The 20258-nt window shown below is 41.1% G+C and overlaps 1 protein-coding gene across 31 annotated transcripts in view; it reads left to right on the top strand.

Moving 5' to 3' along the window:
- The window catches only part of FBXW11 (F-box and WD repeat domain containing 11), a 131727-nt gene that overhangs the window by 103093 nt on the left and 8376 nt on the right, over positions 1 to 20258 (top strand). For all 31 annotated transcript variants that reach the window (XM_055554579.1, XM_055554597.1, XM_055554588.1 and 28 more), the window contains 9 exons: positions 203 to 389; positions 1264 to 1354; positions 8351 to 8488; positions 10477 to 10595; positions 12218 to 12467; positions 15316 to 15434; positions 17124 to 17234; positions 18097 to 18175; positions 19222 to 19407. In XM_055554579.1, the coding sequence (XP_055410554.1) occupies positions 203 to 389; positions 1264 to 1354; positions 8351 to 8488; positions 10477 to 10595; positions 12218 to 12467; positions 15316 to 15434; positions 17124 to 17234; positions 18097 to 18175; positions 19222 to 19383 (1256 nt within the window). In that variant the 3' untranslated portion in view covers positions 19384 to 19407. The remainder of the gene's footprint in view (positions 1 to 202; positions 390 to 1263; positions 1355 to 8350; positions 8489 to 10476; positions 10596 to 12217; positions 12468 to 15315; positions 15435 to 17123; positions 17235 to 18096; positions 18176 to 19221; positions 19408 to 20258) is intronic.

The following is a 20258-nucleotide window of genomic DNA, read 5'->3' as shown; positions in this document are numbered from 1 at the left end:
GTTATTTTTTCTTGAAAAATCAGAACCAAAAAGAAGTGTGTATGTTTAGGTACTCATGTACATGTGTATCTGCAGAACTTCTGATATTACTCAAGTATGTTTCCTGGTTCAGGATTTCTTTATTCTCTTAGCTTTAAGGAAATGGTAGCTGGTACATTTCCGTCTCCCTTTCTATTCCTTCATTGCTTTTTGTATTTTGTAGAGCAAGGCTTAGATCACATAGCGGAAAACATTCTTTCCTACCTGGATGCCAGATCTCTGTGTGCAGCAGAGCTGGTGTGTAAAGAATGGCAGCGAGTGATCTCTGAAGGAATGCTTTGGAAGAAGCTGATTGAACGAATGGTGCGCACTGATCCTCTGTGGAAGGGACTTTCAGAAAGAAGAGGGTGGTAAGTATTCAGGTTGCTTGTTCCCTTGAAAGACAGTTTCTTTGACCTAGGGTCAGTTTGAGTACTAAAAAATGTAGTTATAAATACTGGCTTAATGTGTTGGCCTATTTTAAACAAGTAGAGAAAGATGCATGGTCAAGAGTTGAGAGGAGGAAAGTTAAAGCTGTTAGAATAACTTCTTCTGAAATGCATATTTCCTTTATATTTATTAAGTGTTGGATGTATTCTACAGTTTGAGCAGTTTGACTTTTCAAAGCTATATGTTTATGCTTTTCCTTTCACATTTTCCTAAGGCGTTGATACCATTACCAAGAGATAGATACAGAAAAGGGAGAGTCATGAGAAAGTCAGATCATGCCATTTTGCTGTTAGATATCGATCCTGGTTGAAGACGGGAGGTATACAACAGGCAGGATTTTTCAGAGACAACCCACCGTCTCTGAAATCCAGCCTTCTAGCTCCGTACATGTCAGTAGCCTGGCCCAGTTGGCGCAGAGAAAGTGCCACAGCCAGGACACACAGGCGGTGGCCTGAGTGGTGGCTAGGCTGTGTTTCCTTTATAGGAAGAGATTTGATATGTACTAAGTTAGATTTTTCACAAAGCTACATTAGCCCTTTTTATTGAACTGTAGAATGAAAGGCTAGATTATCGTGTTGGGTATTCAGAAAATAAAAAGTTGGGATCATGTAAAGAACTGTAAGTTGAACTTATGTCAAACATGCACTTTTAATTGTCAGAAATCCTGCTTTTGAACTGTTAAAGCTCAATGCAAATCAAAAGACTTGAAAGATACAACTTTGTAAGCACCATGTTTAAATAAAATTCACCCTTTTATGTGCAAAAATGTAACATCTGTTTGTTTTTATTTGCCAGGGATCAGTACCTGTTTAAAAACAGACCAACAGATGGCCCTCCCAATTCATTTTATAGGTCATTATACCCAAAGATTATCCAGGATATAGAGGTAATTTTATGATTTATCTTTTTTATGGGCTTAGTGTTCAGTTGATCTAAAAATCATAGAATGGGTCTTTTTTTTTTTAAGGTGAAGTCTTAGAGCAAATATGTTACAATGTGTGATCTGCTCATTACAGTGTGTAATTCTTCAGGTTGGATAGTCCCTTTTTGTATTAAAAAAAAGTCTTAACTTTTCTAAAATGTGAAATGCTTTTGCAAGGCTGCCAGTTAATTGAAACCTTAATCCAAAATTACCTTTTTAATTTGATGAAATTTCCAAAATCCAAGGCCCAGTTTTTCAGGTAAACGTGGTTTCACCTTTTTGAGCCACCTCTAGAGAACCAGGGAAGGCACAGCCTCAGTTTCCTCTGTAAATTTCCCATGCTTTTTCATTAAAAGGATTCAAATATGATTCTAAGCAATAGTTAAGTGGTTTTTATAGAGCAAATTACACTCGTGGACCATTTTGGATTTGAGTGCAACTTCCCCAGACCAGTAAAACTCTGTGAACTTGATGAGAGACATTGGAGATGTTTGATATTGTTCATGTGTTCTAATTAGTTCGGTTTTATTATTTAGCCCTTTTCCTTGAACCAGGAAAGACATGCACAGGCATTTCTCATTAACTCTTTCACATGTGTTTTTGGCAGGTCTTGGTTCCTTCACTATTTCCTCCTTGGCGAGTTCAGCCTTGGCTAGGCAGCGCTGTATCACCCCTAAAGTTACACTCGGCTTCCCACATGTGAAGTAATCCTCACCCCCAGGTGATAGGCATAAAAGTTATCGTGCCAGAATTCATTAATAGAGAAGCATGTGCTTTTTGTAGCCGCCCACTTCTTTTTAAGGCAGATGTGATGTGAACTAATGGAACTGTTTGGTTAATGGTAAATCTGAATGTGACTGGAATATCATTATTTCAAATGCAAGCTGTTGTCTTGAGTATTCTGTTCCCTAAAATGAGCTGTAAAGTAACCTTTTAGGGAAGTAAAAGCTTTAAGTGAGTTAAAGCTTTTGCCAGACACATCCTAAAATTTAGGAATTAATTGATTTACTGACAGTTCAAAGCTTAGAATAAATTGCTCCAACAGTGTTAGTAACTGAGACATAGTGTTAGCTTGGACCTTAAATTGGTGTGTGTGTTTCAGGTAAGAGGGATTGTCTTTTACCCCTATGGAGTTTTACTAAGACTGCTTATGCATATATCTTAGAAACTATTACTTTTTACTTTTTTCCTCCCAACTATTCTTTATAACATATCTCCAAATTTCCTTGAATAATTTTTAGCAAGTCCTTCATTATAAGAAGGGTGATGTCTAAGCTCAATCATTAATAAATAGGAACTCTGCAAGGACTTTGATCAGGTTGAAGATTTGGTGACATAGATTATTTTAATTCTCATGAGTACTGTCATAACCTACAGTATGAATTCAGTTTTCTGTGGCATGACAGTATGTGACACCACCTAACATAACCATTTCCTCAGGCTAAAATAACATTTTAAAGTTAGTGGAGGAGGCAGATGTGAGGGAAAACGGAGCTATAGGGCAAAACCCCTACATCACGGTGGTCTACCCAGTGGTTCTTAGAGTGTGGTTGAGGGAAACCCACTGGTAGGCCACAAGAGTCTCCTCCAGATTTTTGTGGGCTAGATCTCTTAGTGTAAGGGTTGGTGTTTTATACTTTGGTACATTCACTCATAGTAATAATAATAAAAATAATGTACTACGTATGGAGTGATTACTTGTCATAGATACTTTAAGCGTTATATAATGCATTTTCTCATTTTACACTCTGGACAGTGCTTGAAAGGGTAAGCCCTGTCTTGATTTAAAGCTGAGGAATCTGAGGCTTACCCAGATTAAGTAGCTTGCCCATGATCACACAGGCAGTGGGTAGTTGAGTTTGATCAACCTTACGTTCTTCTGCACTCAGTACGGCTTTTTTTACACTAGAGATCACTGGTACTTCATCAAAGTAGAGTTCTTTACCTCTCCTTTATAAGTGTGTTTTATCTTCTCCTGGGTGGACACGCAAAGTAAAGAGTTGTTTCAGTGATGCCTGGATCAAACAAATGGGAGACTCACAGGCTTGGCTGTTACCACGTGGCTGGTATAAAGCCCTCACAAGCAAACTATAATAATTATAGGTACTCTCTTCTGAGCCCTTGCAGTATACTCATGAACTGTGTTGTGTGATTTATATAGATTATTGATTGCTTGTAATTCTCACAAGATACCATCCACACACAACCTTAGAGTCGGTTTTTTTCCCACATACTCTGCAGGGTTGCCAGTTCACAGCCCCTTTTGCTTTCTCTCCTTCTGCTTTCTCTCCTTCTTGCTCTGCCTTGACAGTTCTAGCTCATGTGCTGGCTCCTGTCATCTATACATCCCCATATTTGGCTCTGACAAGCAGATGACCTTGCCCTTCCGCACTGACCCAAGAGGAATTGGCTAATTTTTAAGAAGAGTAGGGAACCTGGCTTAGTGTAGCCAAGCCTTATTATTCAGGAAATGAGAATATAAGAAATGAAGCCTGGAGAGAATAAGAATTCTTAGCTTTTTGCAAAGTTTGATCTCTCATGGGTATTCTTGCCACACACATGCACGCGAACGCGCGTGCGCGCGCGCGCGCACACACACACACACACACACACACACACACACACACGGGTAGAAGGGAAAAGGGGAAGGGGGTAGGGTGGGAGGGAGAGAGTTTAGAGAGCCTCTGAATTGAGAAGGAATTCCTGGAAAACCTGAGGCACAGTCCTAAAAGAAACAACCATATCGCCATTGCTTTCTAGAGTCTTAATTGTTACCATCATCATCATTATTAATAGTGAGCTTACTGTTAGGTACTTTGCCACAGTGATTTAATTCATTTCTCAAATTGTCAGAACCAAAATTTTTAGTCCAAAACCCCTTTTGTCCTTCCATGCCCTTAGGCGTTCCTCGACAGGGAGATGGGAGTTGTTATAGTAGGCTCAATCAGTCAGAGTTCTGATGTCCTGAACTTGGATTTTTCTCTTTGTCATCTCAGAGTAGTGACAAACTCTCTCATGTAGAATGCCTTTTTTCCTTTTTTTTTTTAAATTCTCTGGATTAAAGCCTTTGAAGCCCTCTCCTTGGAACAGACCACTAGTAAAATGATGGTGTGTTGTATCGCACCTTTTAATAAACCACATTTTATTCAGGGAAAGTGGGGAGCTTTTTTGTGGTTTGCAGACTTGATATTAACATTGTCCTAACCAGAAAATGCCGAAACTTGCCCACCCACCCAGTTGTGTTTAGGCTTCTAAAAATAATGTTATTCCTTCATACTCAGACATCTGTTTTCACTCTATTGCCAATTTAAATGCTGCTGTATACTCTGTGTATCATGGCTACTTTCCCAGTTATTTTGAAAATTTGCACAGGGTAAGGGGATTTTAAAAGTTCTCAAAAACATGAAATATTCCTCTACAGTAGCCATACCACAGGATGTCCAAGTGAAAGGCAGGTATCTGTATCATTAAAAAGGTGCACCTGTGTATGCCCTGTATTCCTGCTGCTGACATTAAGGTAATTGTTGAATTGCATTTGAAGGCTGAACCCCTTCCTGGGAATGGTTTGGGAGGGCTCCGGCTGATCAGCGTTGAAGATCAACCTAGACCGAGACAGCAGTTCCTAGCACTTTGGTGAGACTTTTTCTGGTCACCGCCCACTCCTTTGGTCATTGTTCTCTACACACTCAGAAGAGCATCGCCGGTGCCATCTGTAGCACTGTGATAAACACCTTACACACGTAATCTCATTTGCTCCTCCCAGTAGATTTGAGGAAGTATACAGTTTCCATTTTTACAGAAGAGGAAAAACTACAGCTCAAATAGTCCCAGGTCATTTGCCAGAACTGCTAATTGACCTAGGTATTTTCTGCCACAATGGGCTGCCTTCCATTTTAAAAGGTCTGTTTTTTCTGAAAAAGACCTGGCTTATATAAGCATTCTAATAAGAGTTGAGGTCGTCACATATAGTGGTAGGTAGTATTTTGGGGCAGGCACAGTCAGCAGGGAGTGTTGCTTTCTTTTGTGGGTGGCCTTGAGACTTGAGAAGAGTGAGGTCTTAGGAGTCACACCGAGTTGGTGTGCAGCGGAGCAGTCCGCTCCCGGCTCTGCTGTCGTGTCCCTTTCCTGGCATTTTGAAACAAGCTGCTTTTGTTTTGGGATTCAGGAACCTAATAATTTTTAAAATAGCCCTAGATGGGAACTTCCTAAAATGACCATCAAAAATTATTTGGTAAGATTTTTCTTTTAAAATTTGGAAATATATTCTAGAAAATTAGGCTCCTCCTCAGTTTGAGAAGCTAAGCTATTTCCTAATATCTACTTGACTTAGAATGAAAGCAGAGCTTTTGAGAGATTCTAGCAGAGCTTTTGAGAGATTCTGGCCTCTGGCTCTTGTTTGAGAGTTGGAGCTAGAGGTCTGGCTTGGCCCTTTATGTTGGGTAGTGTTCTTCGTCCAGACATCTCAGGGGATGGGGGTACCGCGGCTGATCGTGTTACCATACCCAGCTTCTCTCTGCTGTGTCCTCAGGACTTGAAGTACAGTAATAGTCTATAACCAAGTCACTGGGTTCTAGAAAACATTTTAGAGTAGTGGGAGGGCATGTAGGAAATTCTTTTGAGGATTCCCATACCAAAGTTAAAAAAACATTTTTTTCCCCCCAAAAATAGTGATAGTAAATGTGCTTTTTCTATTCATTGAAATATAGGGTAGCAAAGCTATTTACTGATTCAATAATATTTTAAAGCAATTGTGTATGTTTTAAAACTAAGAATGGTGATTTGAATTTTAAAAATAATACCAAATATATTGAGAAGACAGGTTATGTATTCATCTTTGAAATACTTTGGGTTTATATGGAGTCACATTCAGTAGCAACTTTCTGGGCCCCAAGAGTGTAGCCTGAATACTGGTAACCACTGCCAGGAGTCATTGGTCATGAATAAGACTTGTTACCAGTAGATCTGCCTTCTAAGTCAGAATTTTCCTGGTGTGCTTAGCATGCTGAAGTGGCTTAGTCACTCTAAAAATACAGCATTTCTCTAAATGGTTCCCAGCACTGAGTTCAATTTCAGAGATTCTTTATTGTCTGGATCCCTTTTTATAAAGTTGCTTATACAGACAGGTCTTTCGTCTACCTTGATAGCAGTAGCCATAGTGCAATAAATTTTTGTTTGTTTGTTTTTGAAATGTGGCTTTATGTCTGGCATTTTATAGACGCACTAGAGATGATGATGATGGCTAAGAAGCTCTCATTTGGTAGCAGATGGACAGATGAACTATTTCTTGCTCTTGGGACCTCCATGGCACCTCTTTGCATCCCCCTGGTTGTTGGAAATATGTGATCCTGCCCTCTCTCAAGGCCATGTATGGGAACTCTGAGAACAGGGCATGCATTTCCAGGCTTCCTGTGCTAAGTACGGAGGCCAAAAATGAGAAGGCGTTTTCTTTTTAAGTATATATGTATCCGTATCGCCAATGCTCAATTTCTTTTTCTGTAAAATGAGAATAATAATTTTGGCTTCAGACTCATGATGATCAAATGAATATTATAAGCTGTATAAAACACGTGGCATAGGATTATGGAAACATGTCACCTGCATATAACATTCAGTAAATTGTAACATTTTAGAGCATACAGAAGCTGTTGCCTTCAAAATAAGAAATGTGGTTTATTAGATGTCAGAAGAACCAGTAATTAAGTGCTTAACTTTGTGAATAACCATGAGATTTATCTCCTTTCTTCATTTAAGCAATTAATTAATCTTTTAACTACTCAGATAAGTATTTTGAACTAGTATAACCAATTATTGTAGTCCCTATTGTCCCTAATTTCAAGAATCAGGAATTTATACTTTGGTTGTCCTTAGTGGAAACATTGTGTCTTTTGATCCTGAAAATCCCTGACATCCACGGCCAGGGATAGGCCTAGTGTTCTGGGCATGGCCCACCTCCTCATTAAACTTTGCCCACTGGTCTCGGGCCATAGCACTATATAAGACCCGTTAAGTCCTGCAGCACTTACAGTTTTTAATCTTGTTTGACACTGATATTTTATGTGGAGTCGTTACTGATCTAAGTTCTGTGTTCATTGCCTCTATACTTTGTGGACACTGCATATTTTAAAAGAAAAACCATAGGCTCAGAGTCAGGAAGGAACTGGGTGTGGTTTCCAGCTCATCCAGTTACTAGTTTTGTGGCCCCAGGCAAGTTAAACTCCTTGTTTGTAAAAGGGAAGTAATGAGAACTTCCTTCCAAGGTAGATGCATGGATCATTGAACCAAATAAACATGATTTAGTGTGTATCCAGCTATGCTTCCTGTCAATCTTTTCATCCCCTTGCCTGGCACAGTCGGTCAGTCAGTACCTGGAGTATCCAACATCTCACTAAGTGTTGAATGAATGATGAAAGAATGAAAATCAGGACTGGAATGTGCCATTCTTCCTCTGAAGGAGCTTCAATCTGTGGAAGATTAGAAATGGATGACACAGTTCTTTCTGTAGTAGTCGGCATGTGGTATTTTCAGTGTATTTTCTCACTGATCAAGACAGTCAGTGTTTTGCATAGATACACAGGTTGTTAGTATATACTTATGTTAGTGGTGGTCTTCTGCCAAATATTTTAAGTGGCATTAAAGAATGATCCAGTGAGTTACTATTTGTTTGTATGTTTTGGGTGCAAATAGCATTGTTTAAGCATATTGAATTGTATCTAGGCCATTTTTTCCAAGCCCAACCCACACTCATTGGAAATCTTGTGATAGTTGCCAGATGAGCAGTGAACGTTTGAGGAAAAATATTGTTGGGCTAATGTCTTACTTGGAAAAGAGTTTAATTCCTATCCACAGACAGCTATCAGACCAAGATGGAGTATCCCTGGTGTGCTGTTTCTGAAATGCAAAGACTGCACCCTGATAGAACAGTTGATTGACGGAAGCTCACCTTTCGCCCCCTTTCCCCAGACTATAGAGTCTAACTGGCGGTGTGGGCGGCACAACCTGCAGCGGATTCAGTGTCGTTCTGAGAACAGCAAAGGCGTCTACTGCTTACAGTATGACGACGAGAAAATTATCAGCGGCCTGCGAGACAATTCCATTAAGGTAAATGACTGTATTTTGTGTGTGTTATTTTTAGAACTGTGGTTACATGTTAGACACTAGATGTAACAGTCTCTCCATTTCCTCCTGATTGGTTTTTGTCTGTTTCACTCAACCTTGGCAGCTGTCTGCGCTCTACTAACGGCAGACCCCTGGATCCTCTCACGTCCTTCCCTTCCCGAAGCACATTCACTTCTGTATTCTGTATGTAGGTGCAAGTGGGGAATACCTCAGTATCACAGGGCTCCTGGGTACTTTGCTAGCTGGTGAAAGTGTTGCTAACTTGCACATAAATCAAGAGTCATTACCTTTTATGGATTCTGTGAAAGGCTAAGTTGATAACACAAAAGAAAGAGCAATTTATGTTGTTTTTATCCACTTTTCAGTAGTAGATAAACTGGATAATTTCTCTGTTTAATGTTTAATGGCGCTAACATTTTTTTTCATATGGTTTGTAGCTTATTTTCTCATATTTAAGAAAATGTGTGATTTTTAAACTTTTGGTTACAATTTACATATGCTCTTTCGATGTAAAGTTCTGTGAGTTTTGATAAGCACAGACAGTTGTGCAGCCGTAACAGTGACCAGGACCCAGAACGGCTCTGCCGTCCCCCAGGCTTTTTGCCCTGCTGCTTCGTGTTTACCTGTTTGGTTCCTCAGGTGCTGACAGCTACTGATCTTTTTTTCTGTCCCTATAATTTTGCCTTCTTGAGAATGTCCTATAAATGGACTCACATAGTAAAACCTTTGGAGTCTAGGTTTCTATACTTAGCATTGTGCATTTGAGATTCTGCTACATTGTCACATTTAACAATAGTTGATTCCTTATTATTGCTGGGTAGCATTCCTCTTTATGGTTACACCACAGTGTGTTTATCTGTTTACCTATTGAAGGGCATTTGTGTTTATAGTTTTTCACAATTATGAATAGAGAGAGCCACTATAAACATATGCATGCATGTTTTTTGTGAGAACATACTGTCATAATTTGCATTGGCCATTTGTAGTTAACTTTAGGAACACTGCAAATTATGATAGTATTTTTACAAGGGAAGAAAGAGGTGAAAGTGCTAGTCAGTTACTCAGTCGTGTCTGACTCTTTGTGACCTCGTGGATTGTAGCCCGCCAGGCTCCTCCATCCATGGAATTGCCCAGGTAAGGGAATGGGTAGCCATTCCCTTTTCCAGGAGATCTTCCTGACCCAGGAATCGAACCCAGGTCTCCTGCATTGCAGGCAGATTCTTTACAATCTGAACCACCAGGGAAGCCCCAAGAAACAGGTCTACAAGAATCTATTTTTAACAATACAGTCTTCAAAGAAAATCACTTCCCATCGTCCCCATTATTTGTGAACAGTCTCAAAAACTTGGAAACCACTGGAAAGATCAAAAGAAGGGAGAAAAACAACACTCAGAGTATAGAGCCAACTGTCACCATTTTACTTCCTTTTAATCTTTGCTTTAAAACATACTTAGTGTTTATGTCACTACATGGGTGACTTTTACTCTGGGTTTTCGAAAAACATAACTTAATAAAGCAGTGTATTTTCTCATTAAAAACTCTCCATAATTTACTGTGAAATTTTTTGTAAGATGCTGAACATTTTTCATTTTAAATTTTTCATAAACAATGTCATGGGTTAAAGGGTATGCGTTCTTAAAGACTCTTAATAGATACTATCATATTGTTTTCCAGAGGGTGAGCCAACTCTTTTCACAGAGTTTATCTAAAAATTCTCTTTATAAGGCTGCTGAGTATAATGGACACAGTAGTAACAGGGACAAAGTAAACAGAATGGTCCGTCTGTTGTGGAAGTCGTTCAGTATTGCCTCTTCCCCCTAGTCACTTACCACCTGTTTGATGTTCATTGCTCTTATTTACTGGAACACGGCTTTGTTTTGTTTAATGATTCAGAAAATAAGGTGAGATAAAAACATGTATCAGAATGTGATATACTAAATTACTGTTTGTGGTTGATCTTGTCTCAATAGATTTGGGATAAAACCAGCTTGGAATGTTTGAAAGTGTTAACGGGCCACACTGGCTCTGTCCTTTGTCTCCAGTATGATGAACGTGTCATTGTGACTGGCTCTTCAGACTCCACAGTGAGGTGAGGATATGGCTTCACTAGTCTGAACTTGTATACCTTCCATGAGAAGATTGAGGTTCATACCCTCTTCTGCAATAAAGTACACACATACCGTGTATATGTTTTTGTATGCTCTATTTAAAAACCACTTTTGGTGTAGCTGCATTAGAGCAAAATAGACAGGAGAGCTAACTTTGTTAAGCAGGTCCTATTCCCACTACCAGACGTTACAGAGATGGCACCTGCTTTCCTGTAAAAGCACATTACCTCATATCAAGCTAGCTTTTCCCCGGAGACCATGCTCCAGAGGGTAAGGAAGGAGGTGGGGTATTGTAGGAGTGTGATGGGTAGTAAGCTATGGATACTAGAAAGAATCGGAGGCAGCTATTTGCAGCACTTTTAATAATGTGCCAAATAATGTGCCAGATATTTTGTATGATGCTTTCCTGTTGAATTCTCACAGAAACCTTTCCAAATAGGTAAATAGTATCTTCTTTTATATAGGTGTAGTTTTGGGAAACTGAGGCCAGAGAGGCAAATAATTTACTCATATAGTTAATTTTGAGCCTTGTGTTTTGTCATTCAAGACTGTTGATATGTAGCTTTTCCAGTAGTGGAGACTCCAGTTCTCAGATGCCATCACAAGGCCCAGGTGATGAAGACAGAAGTGGCAGTGTTCTGTAGTAGAAGGGATGCTAAGATTGCTGGTTGCGATTGAGAGTAGAAAGGAAACCTTACTTGGATCTACTCCTAAACCCCTGGGACAAGGACATTTTTCACTCCAGATAGTTTTGGATTTTGGTGTAGTGAGTTCACCAGAGCCTAGAGATAATACAGTACAGCCTCAGCTGGACTGCTGGTAGCCGGAGAAAGGCCTGCTGTGTGGAGGAAAGGAAATGCCTCTCCTAGGGTGAGTCAGAGACTTGAAGAGGGTTGTTTTACAGGCACACCTAAGAGATAGAGATAGTCACCATCACGCCTGTATCCTTTGCCTGACTCAGGGCTTCAGGCTACTCCTGCTGACACAGATCATGTCTCAGCCCCAGAAGTGTGAATCTTCCTCCTCTCCTCCACATGACCTTGTATCCTTAGGAGTTTGGGGTTACAGAAAAGTTATGACGTGACGGATTGCCCCTAAGAACCCAAGGAGCTGGAGACACTGACTTTGTCCATAAAGCAGTCGGGTAAATAGACTGGTGTGGTGATTGAGGAGACACCATGACTTACAGTCTCCAGTTTGCAGTGGATAAATAATAGACTCAGAAGCTTGCCAAAGGTCATAAAGAACCTCATGCTTGAAAGCCAGCTACCAAGCCATCTTCCCTGTCATCTTGGGCTCATTGCAAAGCCCAGTGATTTCTTGAATCATTTTTTTTGTCACCAGCACAAGCCTGCAAACACCATCCCTGAATACCTGGGCAGAATTGACCTTTTTGAAACCATCTGAACATTTCTTTGCAGATAGAAAAATTGCTTCTGGGGGCTCCTTTTAAGCAGGTCCCAGTCACCAAGTACGTGTGAAGTCCACACTTCCCCAGCCTGCTGTCAGGGTTAGTACCAACAGTGGGCCCAGAGCACAGACTCTGGAGTCTTTTCCTGGTTGTCTCAGTAATTAAGCATTGTGCTCTTCTGTTCTGCTCTAGAGTCTGGGATGTGAACACAGGCGAAGTTCTGAACACGTTGATCCACCACAACGAGGCTGTGCTCCACTTGCGCTTCAGCAACGGGCTGATGGTGACCTGCTCCAAGGACCGCTCCATCGCCGTGTGGGACATGGCCTCTGCCACCGACATCACTCTGCGCCGGGTCCTTGTCGGCCACCGGGCTGCTGTCAACGTCGTGGACTTTGACGACAAGTACATAGTGTCCGCCTCTGGGGACAGGACCATCAAAGTGAGTGTGTCCACAGTCAGAACTCTGTTTATTCCCATCCCTTCTGCACATAGAGAAAGCCGCTGTGACTTATACCAGCCTCACATCTGGCAAGATCTCGATTCTTCTCCATTTGTGCTTGTGAGACATCAAGGCATGCTCAGTCTTTGTTTCTAGAGTCATAGGCAAGGTCTGAGAAGAGGGTCACGGGCAGTCCTCTGCCTCATGAAAGGAGATTGTTACTGCTGATGGCCTTTTCATGGGAAGAGAACTCCCTGCGGGACGTGTGTCATGCGTGGATGCCTCCCATCACTGCCTCACTCCGCCCTGTTAGCACTCTTGTTGAGCCACGTGTTACAGATGGGCTGGGCTGGAGACCACCACACAGCTAGTCAGTGGCAGAGCTGAAGTTTGATTTATTCACCTAACCTTGAGAGCCTGACGTATCATCGACCCTGGGCTCGGTGCTGAAGATGCAGTGTTGGGCAAGACACGCCCCTGCCTCCAAGGAGCTCAGCATGTGGTGTGAGGCAGACATGTGATAAGCAGTTGTGGTCCCGGGTGATCCCTCAGACACGGTGAATGCAGTGCTGATTCCAGTATCCTTGTGAACCTTTAAAACGTTTAGCTTTCCTTTTATTCTTACAGCAGCCTTATTGAGATATAATTCACATACCATAAGATTTATTATTTTAAAGCATACCATTCAGTGATTTAGTATATTCATAGTGGTGTTTGACTCTCACTAGTTTCAGAATATTTTCATCACCCTCCATAAAAACCTCATGCCTGTTAACAGACAACTGCTATTCTCTTCCTCTATTCAACTACAACTGGTAATCTACTTTCTGTCTGTAGATCTGCCTATTTTAGATGTTTAAGGTAAATGTCATCGTATATTACGTGTGGCTTTTTGTGCCTGGCCTCTTTCACTGAGTGTAGTATTTTCAAGGTTCATCCGTGTACTTTGTAGCATGCAACAGTGCTTCACTCCTTGTGATGACTAAATGAAATTCTGTGTGTGGATGGTCCACATTTTTATTCATTCATTGGTTCATGAATATTTTGATTGTTTACGCATTCTATCTATTATAAATAATGCTGCCATAAATATTTGTGTACAGATTTTTTGCAAGTACATATATTTTTAATTGTCTTGGGATGGTAACTCAGTGTTGAACATTTTGAGGAACTGTCAAACTGTTTTCCAAAATGACTTCATCAGAAACCTTCCTTTTATGACCTATACTGGCCAGCATTCTAGTATCTAGTTCCACACATCAAGACTAGATTGCATCAAACTTCAGATTGGATAGCCTGGAAGCTGAAAAACTAGGATTTGTGGCAACTCACTCATCACTCAATCAGACCAATTTGTGCAAGACCCGTGTCTGCAAGCCAAGAGGGTTTGGGCCCTATTATAAAACAGATTGCATAATATCAGCCCAGATATTTCTCCACGTCCTCACTAACACTTGTGTGTGTGTATGTGTGTGTCTTTTTATGATAGCCATCCTAGAAGGTGTTTAGTAGTAGTATATCTGCAGTTTTGCTTTCCATTTTCCTAATGACTAATGATGTTGAGCATCTGTTCATGGACTTATTGACCATTTTTATAAGTTCTTTGAAGAAACATCTACTTAAATCTTTTGCTCATTTCAAAGCTTAGATTATTTGTCTTTTTATTATTCAGTTGCAAAAGTTCTTTGCATATTCTGGTTACAAGTCCCTTATCAGATAAAGTTAAAAATTTTTAAATTTATTTTATTTTTTGGCTATGGGGGCAGTCTTGGTTGCTGCACGTGGAGTTTCTCTAGTTGCCATAAGCAGGAGCTACTCTTGGTTGCGTTGCACAGGCTTCTTCTTGTGGCGGCTTCTCTCGTTGCAGAGCACAGGGTCTGGTGCACGGGCTGTGTTGCTCCGTGGGCCATGGGATCTTCCCCAACCAACGATCAAGGCGGTGTCCCTTGCATTGCAAGGTGGATTCTTAACCACTGGAAGAAAGTGAAAACAGGGAAGCCCATGTTTTCACTTTCTTGATAGCGTCCTTTGAAACACTTTTAACTTTGATGAAATTTTAACTTTGATGAAATTCAGTGTACCGATTTGTTGTTGTTACTTGTACTTTTACTGTCATGTCTGAGAAGTTGCCTAGCACAAGGCCACAGAGATTTACTCTTGTTTCTTCTGAGGGTTATAGTTTCAGTTCCTTCATTTAGGTCGTTGATCCATGATGAAGTAAATTTTTGGATAAGGTGTGACATGGGGATTCCACTTCACCCTTTTGCCTCTAGATAGCTAGTCGTCCCGTTCAACTACAGATGCAGCTAATAAAATAGTTCAGGGCACATTGGCTGCTTTGCGTCTCATTTGGCCTGTGTTAAGTGTGTTTGTGGACATCTGAGTCTTGCAGACAGCTTCACAAAAGGGGGATTGTTTATTTCACATACATAATATTAGCAGTGGTGTGTCAAAACAAATGGAGCTGTTTGAGAAACTGCTGGAAAAGAGGAGAATGTGAAAGGTGAAGCCTTTTCACATCAGTTACATTGGGTTTGACATGTCAGCTGGCGTAAAAACATAAAATCTGGCCCAAACCCTTCCCTCTAGGCAAATGGATGTTGGAAGCCTCCAGGAGAAGTTCTCTTTGAGAAGATCTCAAGGTTTGGAGGCTCCACAGCTCCCTCATTCCAGTTCTGTCACTCCACAGCTGAGAGAATGTTATGCTGTCCAGTCTGTTCCCCAGCCCCCGCAGCATATTTCCTAATCAAGTGTTTTGGTTGTTCTTAGCAGCTCTGCTTGTGTTTTAAGGTATCTTGTCGAGAGCTTTTCCGCATCCATTCTTGACAGTATTGCTAATTGCCTTCAGGTCTGGAGCACGAGCACCTGTGAGTTTGTCCGCACTCTGAACGGGCACAAGCGCGGCATTGCCTGCCTCCAGTACCGGGACCGGCTGGTTGTCAGCGGGTCATCAGACAATACCATAAGGTGGGTGGAAGCAGCTGTGCCGAGCCGGTGGGCTCACGTCTCTCAGTCCTAATGCTCAGCAGACTTGGTTTGGGGGCTGCTTCTGATAAGCAAGCTTCAGGTAATTTTTCTATGTGTATCTGGCTCTGCATACTAAAGTGGGCGGATTGTGTATGTCCTGGGTGTTCCTCCAAGACTCCCCAGTGCACAGGGTTTTACAACCTCACCTCCACCCAGAATCGCTTACTGCCCAAATGCCTCAGAACAGAGCATGCTCCCACCTGATGCTCTGCTTCCCTCACCTGTGAGCTCCTGCCTCTCTCCCCAGCAGATGGGAGTGTCATCAATTCCTGCTTAGTCGTTTATCTCCCTTTTTTCTCCCCAACGCTCGTTGTCCTTGCTTTCTAATAAATATGCCTATCCTTAAATACTTTTTATTGTATTAAAAACTTTCCTCAAATATCTACTTAATTATCCCAGGTCTTTTTTCCACCATCCCAACATCTGCTAGTAACTTTTATAAACAAACTGGCTGTTTGAGCAAAATACGGATTCGGTTCAAGATTATTTTTTTAAAAAAAGAATGAAAGCAGATACAATATAGCTATAACTGCCAAGAGTTTTCTTTACCATTTTAAGTGTGACGATATCATAAAAGTCCATTGAGAATTTGAATCTTCGTTCTGTTGCATTCTCTGTGCTTTGCATTATGTAATGTTTCAGCAATAAACAATCTATAACTTCCTCATTGGAATCTCTTAGCTTTTGCAAAATAATAATGCGCATTGCTGTTCAGTTTAAGGAAGGGAACCTCTGGAGTCATAGGGGCAGTGCTGACTGGCTGTCTTCACAGTAGATTAGGAAGCCACCCTCACTGATTGCTGAGAGCTGTTGCTTAGAATAGAGTAGTCATTGGATGTGTGACAGGAGCTACTGGGCTCTGCTGCTGGAGGCTAAGAAAACATCAGTATAGATTTGCTAGCTTTGTTTGTGCATATTAGTTTACTGTGATTTCTTTTTTGCAAATAATGTAGACATATCAATGATAATAGGAAAAAAACTCTATTTCCAGAATTGCTACATAAATCGTATAGAGAAAAGGGCTGTATGTAGTCAGTGGGTTCGTGTTTCTAAGACATGCACCCAGTAAGAGATCCCTGCTGTGCTCTGGGTAGCCCGAGGTTGCAGCCTGTCTTAGGAAGGGGATGTCCCTAAGCTAATCGGGAGACGAGACCACCAGCTGGTCCACTGGTCCTAATCACAGCGGGCCTCATGGCCTCCAGGCTCCAAGTACCTGGCTTGGAAGCCTACCCCCTGGGCTGTCTCTCTCATCTCCCCTACACCCATATGCTTCTTCTTTACAGCCTACAATCCTCATCTCCCCCAGAAAAATCCTTCACAGATCATTTGACTCCTTGGTTTCATCAATTCAGACTTTACTAGAATGCCTAGGAACTAAATATAATTGAAATTTCTTGTTTGTTGGTCTTATTTAAATAATAACAACATGGTTTTTAAAAGTTTCAAGTGGAAAGTAAGGCCTCTTCCCAAGTTCTTAAAAAATACCTGACTAAGATACACACATGCGTCTTTGAATGTGTGTAATGTGGCAGGAGTGAAACAGAAATAAGTGCTCCCAGGATGGCGAAGATGTGTGGATAGTGTGGTCATGTGCGAGGCTGGCTCACAGAGCTCTGTTTTTCACTGAAGGCTGTGGGACATTGAATGTGGCGCCTGTTTGCGAGTCCTTGAGGGACATGAAGAATTGGTCCGATGCATCCGGTTTGATAACAAGAGGATTGTCAGCGGGGCCTATGATGGGTATGTGTTTCAGATTTTCAAATGGCGCAGCCACAACTATATGAAGAGGAACAGGAAGTACTGCTGATGAGCGGCCATGTATTGGCGGGGCCCGTGCTGGGTGTTCTGTTTCCTTCGTGATGGTGGGTGGCGGGTGCGGCACCACTTGATGTGTGGGGCCACTCAGGCCCAGAAGGATGAACTGAGCTTATGCTTTTAACCATTGTCATAAACTGAAGGGAGTAGCTTAGGCTGTGCGGAAATTCAGTTCTTTGTCCCAGCCCTAAATTAAACCAGGCTTTTTTGTATGTGTATGGTGAGTTCAATGATAAATTTATTTTTCCCCTTTTGGTAGATTGAACACATCCTCTTTAAAAAGCCTCATGACTTTTAAAATGAGCAAATGGCAACCATAAACCTTTCAAGATGACCTTATATATACTTCACTGAGTTAGTTGGTCTGTTCATACTCCTATTATTAACTTTCAGCGTTTGCTTAGTTTGGAGAAAGGTATCCTTGGAATTTCACCAAGAGCCCTAGCTTCTGTCAGCGGCACCTACTCAGCCCTAGAGAGCCCCCTGATGAATGAATTTGGTGACACAGATTATCAAGTCAGGAATTGAATTGAGATAACATGAAGTTGTTTTCTTGTATCCCCTCAAATAATAGTTCTTCACCATTTCAGCAATTCTGAGAATGTGTAGGCCCTTATTTCTTCCAAAGCAAGTGTAGTTGGTTTAAATACCTTGTCAAAACATCAGCAGATTCCCCACTAGCTTTTAAAATAGGCAGTTCAACTGCACTCCTTTTTGTCAAGGAAATGCTTGACAGTGTGTAAAACGTTAACTTTCCCACCCATTGTGATCTCATTCTCCTTTCTAGGAAAATCAAAGTTTGGGACTTGCAAGCTGCTCTCGACCCCCGAGCCCCAGCAAGCACGTTGTGTCTGCGCACATTGGTGGTATGTGATCTGTTGGAATGGGAAGTGCTTCCCTGTGTTGGCAGTTGGCCCCCTGCAGATAGACCTCCCTGAGCCCATCACGGGAAAGCTTCTACATCTCACAGCGTTCCTTCTGCGAAGTGGACTCTTCCATTAGTTTAGTCAAAATCAGAGACTATTGTACATTCATATCACTGTGAGCTCTTTCCTCGGGAGTGTTACCACAGCTTAAAATATGAAAGCAGGCCTCCTCATTTGTAGATGGCCTGGCTTCCTCCTGGAGCGTGGAGTATTTCCTGTCTGCAGGTTTGGGAGATTTCCTAATATGGGTGTCTGTGGCTGGGTTGTGTTTTACAACACAGCACGTTTTGTATGTCATGGTGAACTTTCCCCTCAATCTGTATTCTAGGCATTATTGCTGGCATACAGGAATACTTGTTTTTATATGTTAATTTTATTTTAGCAAGCTCATTAGCAAGCTTACTTCACCAAGCTCATTATTTCTAATAATCTGTTTGCTTTTGTTGTATTTTTGAGGAGACAGTTGTCTGAAAATATGGATTGATTTTTCTTATTTTTAATAGTTTTAGCTTCTATTTCTTCCCTCCTTGCATTGACTAGAACATGCAGAACTTTAGTCAGGGCCATTCTTGTTTCCTTCTTGATATTAATAGGAATACTTCTGGTATTTCACCATTGATTTCGATGTTGGCTGTGGTTGGAGATAGGTATGCTTGGTCATGTTAAAAACACTACCCTTCTGGGCCTAGTTTTTACAATGTATCAAGAATAGGTATTAAATATTGTTGCGAGATGATCAGGCAGTTTTTCTTCTTTGACATATTAATAGGCCAGAATCTAGAATACAAAGTTAAATTAAAGAAAACCCTTGAAGTAGAAGCAGAATATGTGTTCCTTGGGTGAAGGGCAAAGCTCAGTAAGCTCTGGAGACTTATTTAGGAAACCTGGATAAGGAGCTGTATTTTTGGCTGTGCCAGCTCCCTGGTAGTGAGATAGGAGGGATTGTCAAGGTCTCGTTTTATTCATCAAGCTGATATGTTTCCCAGGAACACTCTGGACGTGTGTTTCGGCTACAGTTTGATGAATTTCAGATCATCAGCAGCTCGCACGATGACACAATTTTGATTTGGGATTTCTTAAATGTGCCTCCCAGTGCCCAGAATGAGACCCGTTCTCCCTCCAGAACATACACTTACATCTCCAGATAACAGTCTGCACTTTGCCCATTTCAGGTGAGTACTTCCCCACTTTTAACTTGGCTGATTGAGTCCACCTTCCCTTTGGGGAAGTAATAGGAACCAAGGTGGTTAGTCTTTATTAGAGGCATCAGCTTTGCAGAGTTCTAGTATAGAACTCTAGTATAGTTCTAGTATCTTTATGGTCACATCAAAATAAGGTCTGAATCAGAATCCTGATTATTGTGAGTTTTCATATTGCCAGAAACTATGGTTCCTGTTTTTAAAACTGTTTCCCAGGTCATATCAATTTAATACCAGTAAAAATCCCCCAATCTGTTTTGCAATATAAGGATCTTCTTTTTCTCTTTCTTTCCTGTCTTTCAGTTCTATGTTTAAAAAAAAAAAAATCACCATCAACCAAACTCTTAAAACTACCTCTCCTTCCTCCCATTACAGTCCACCCACCACCACCATTCCCTGAAGGAGGAGTCAGAGAAGGGTGTTTGTTGAGGGAGCCCCTAAAACTCACTTTTTATCCATTAGACTCAGCAGGTACCCTGGAGAGTTCTTTGCCCTGGTTACAGGCAGACTTAGAGCCATTTTAACCATGGATGATGGCATGTTTTGATTACAAAGGTTATCCATTAATAGGGGATGAGAAGCCTTCCTTGGCTGTGTCCTTGGAACTGATGATCATGTTCATCTGGACCAGTAATCCCAACTGAGAATTCCGCAAGGAGGCCTGTGCATTCTGTGCACATTAAACTTTGTAGATTGAAGAAATAAGGTTGTGCATATTGTACTACCACGTATGTAAAGACTGTGTTAATGAAATTCATATTTATGTACATTACTTAGTGCCTAGTAGCTTTTTATCATTGTATATTTTTCTATTTATTGAATAT

Source organism: Bubalus kerabau, chromosome 18 (genome assembly GCF_029407905.1).
Source record: "Bubalus kerabau isolate K-KA32 ecotype Philippines breed swamp buffalo chromosome 18, PCC_UOA_SB_1v2, whole genome shotgun sequence".
Classification (NCBI taxonomy): Eukaryota; Metazoa; Chordata; class Mammalia; order Artiodactyla; family Bovidae; genus Bubalus; species Bubalus kerabau.
The sequence above is the reverse complement of the archived record's forward strand: the minus strand, read 5'-3'. Positions and strand labels throughout refer to the sequence as shown.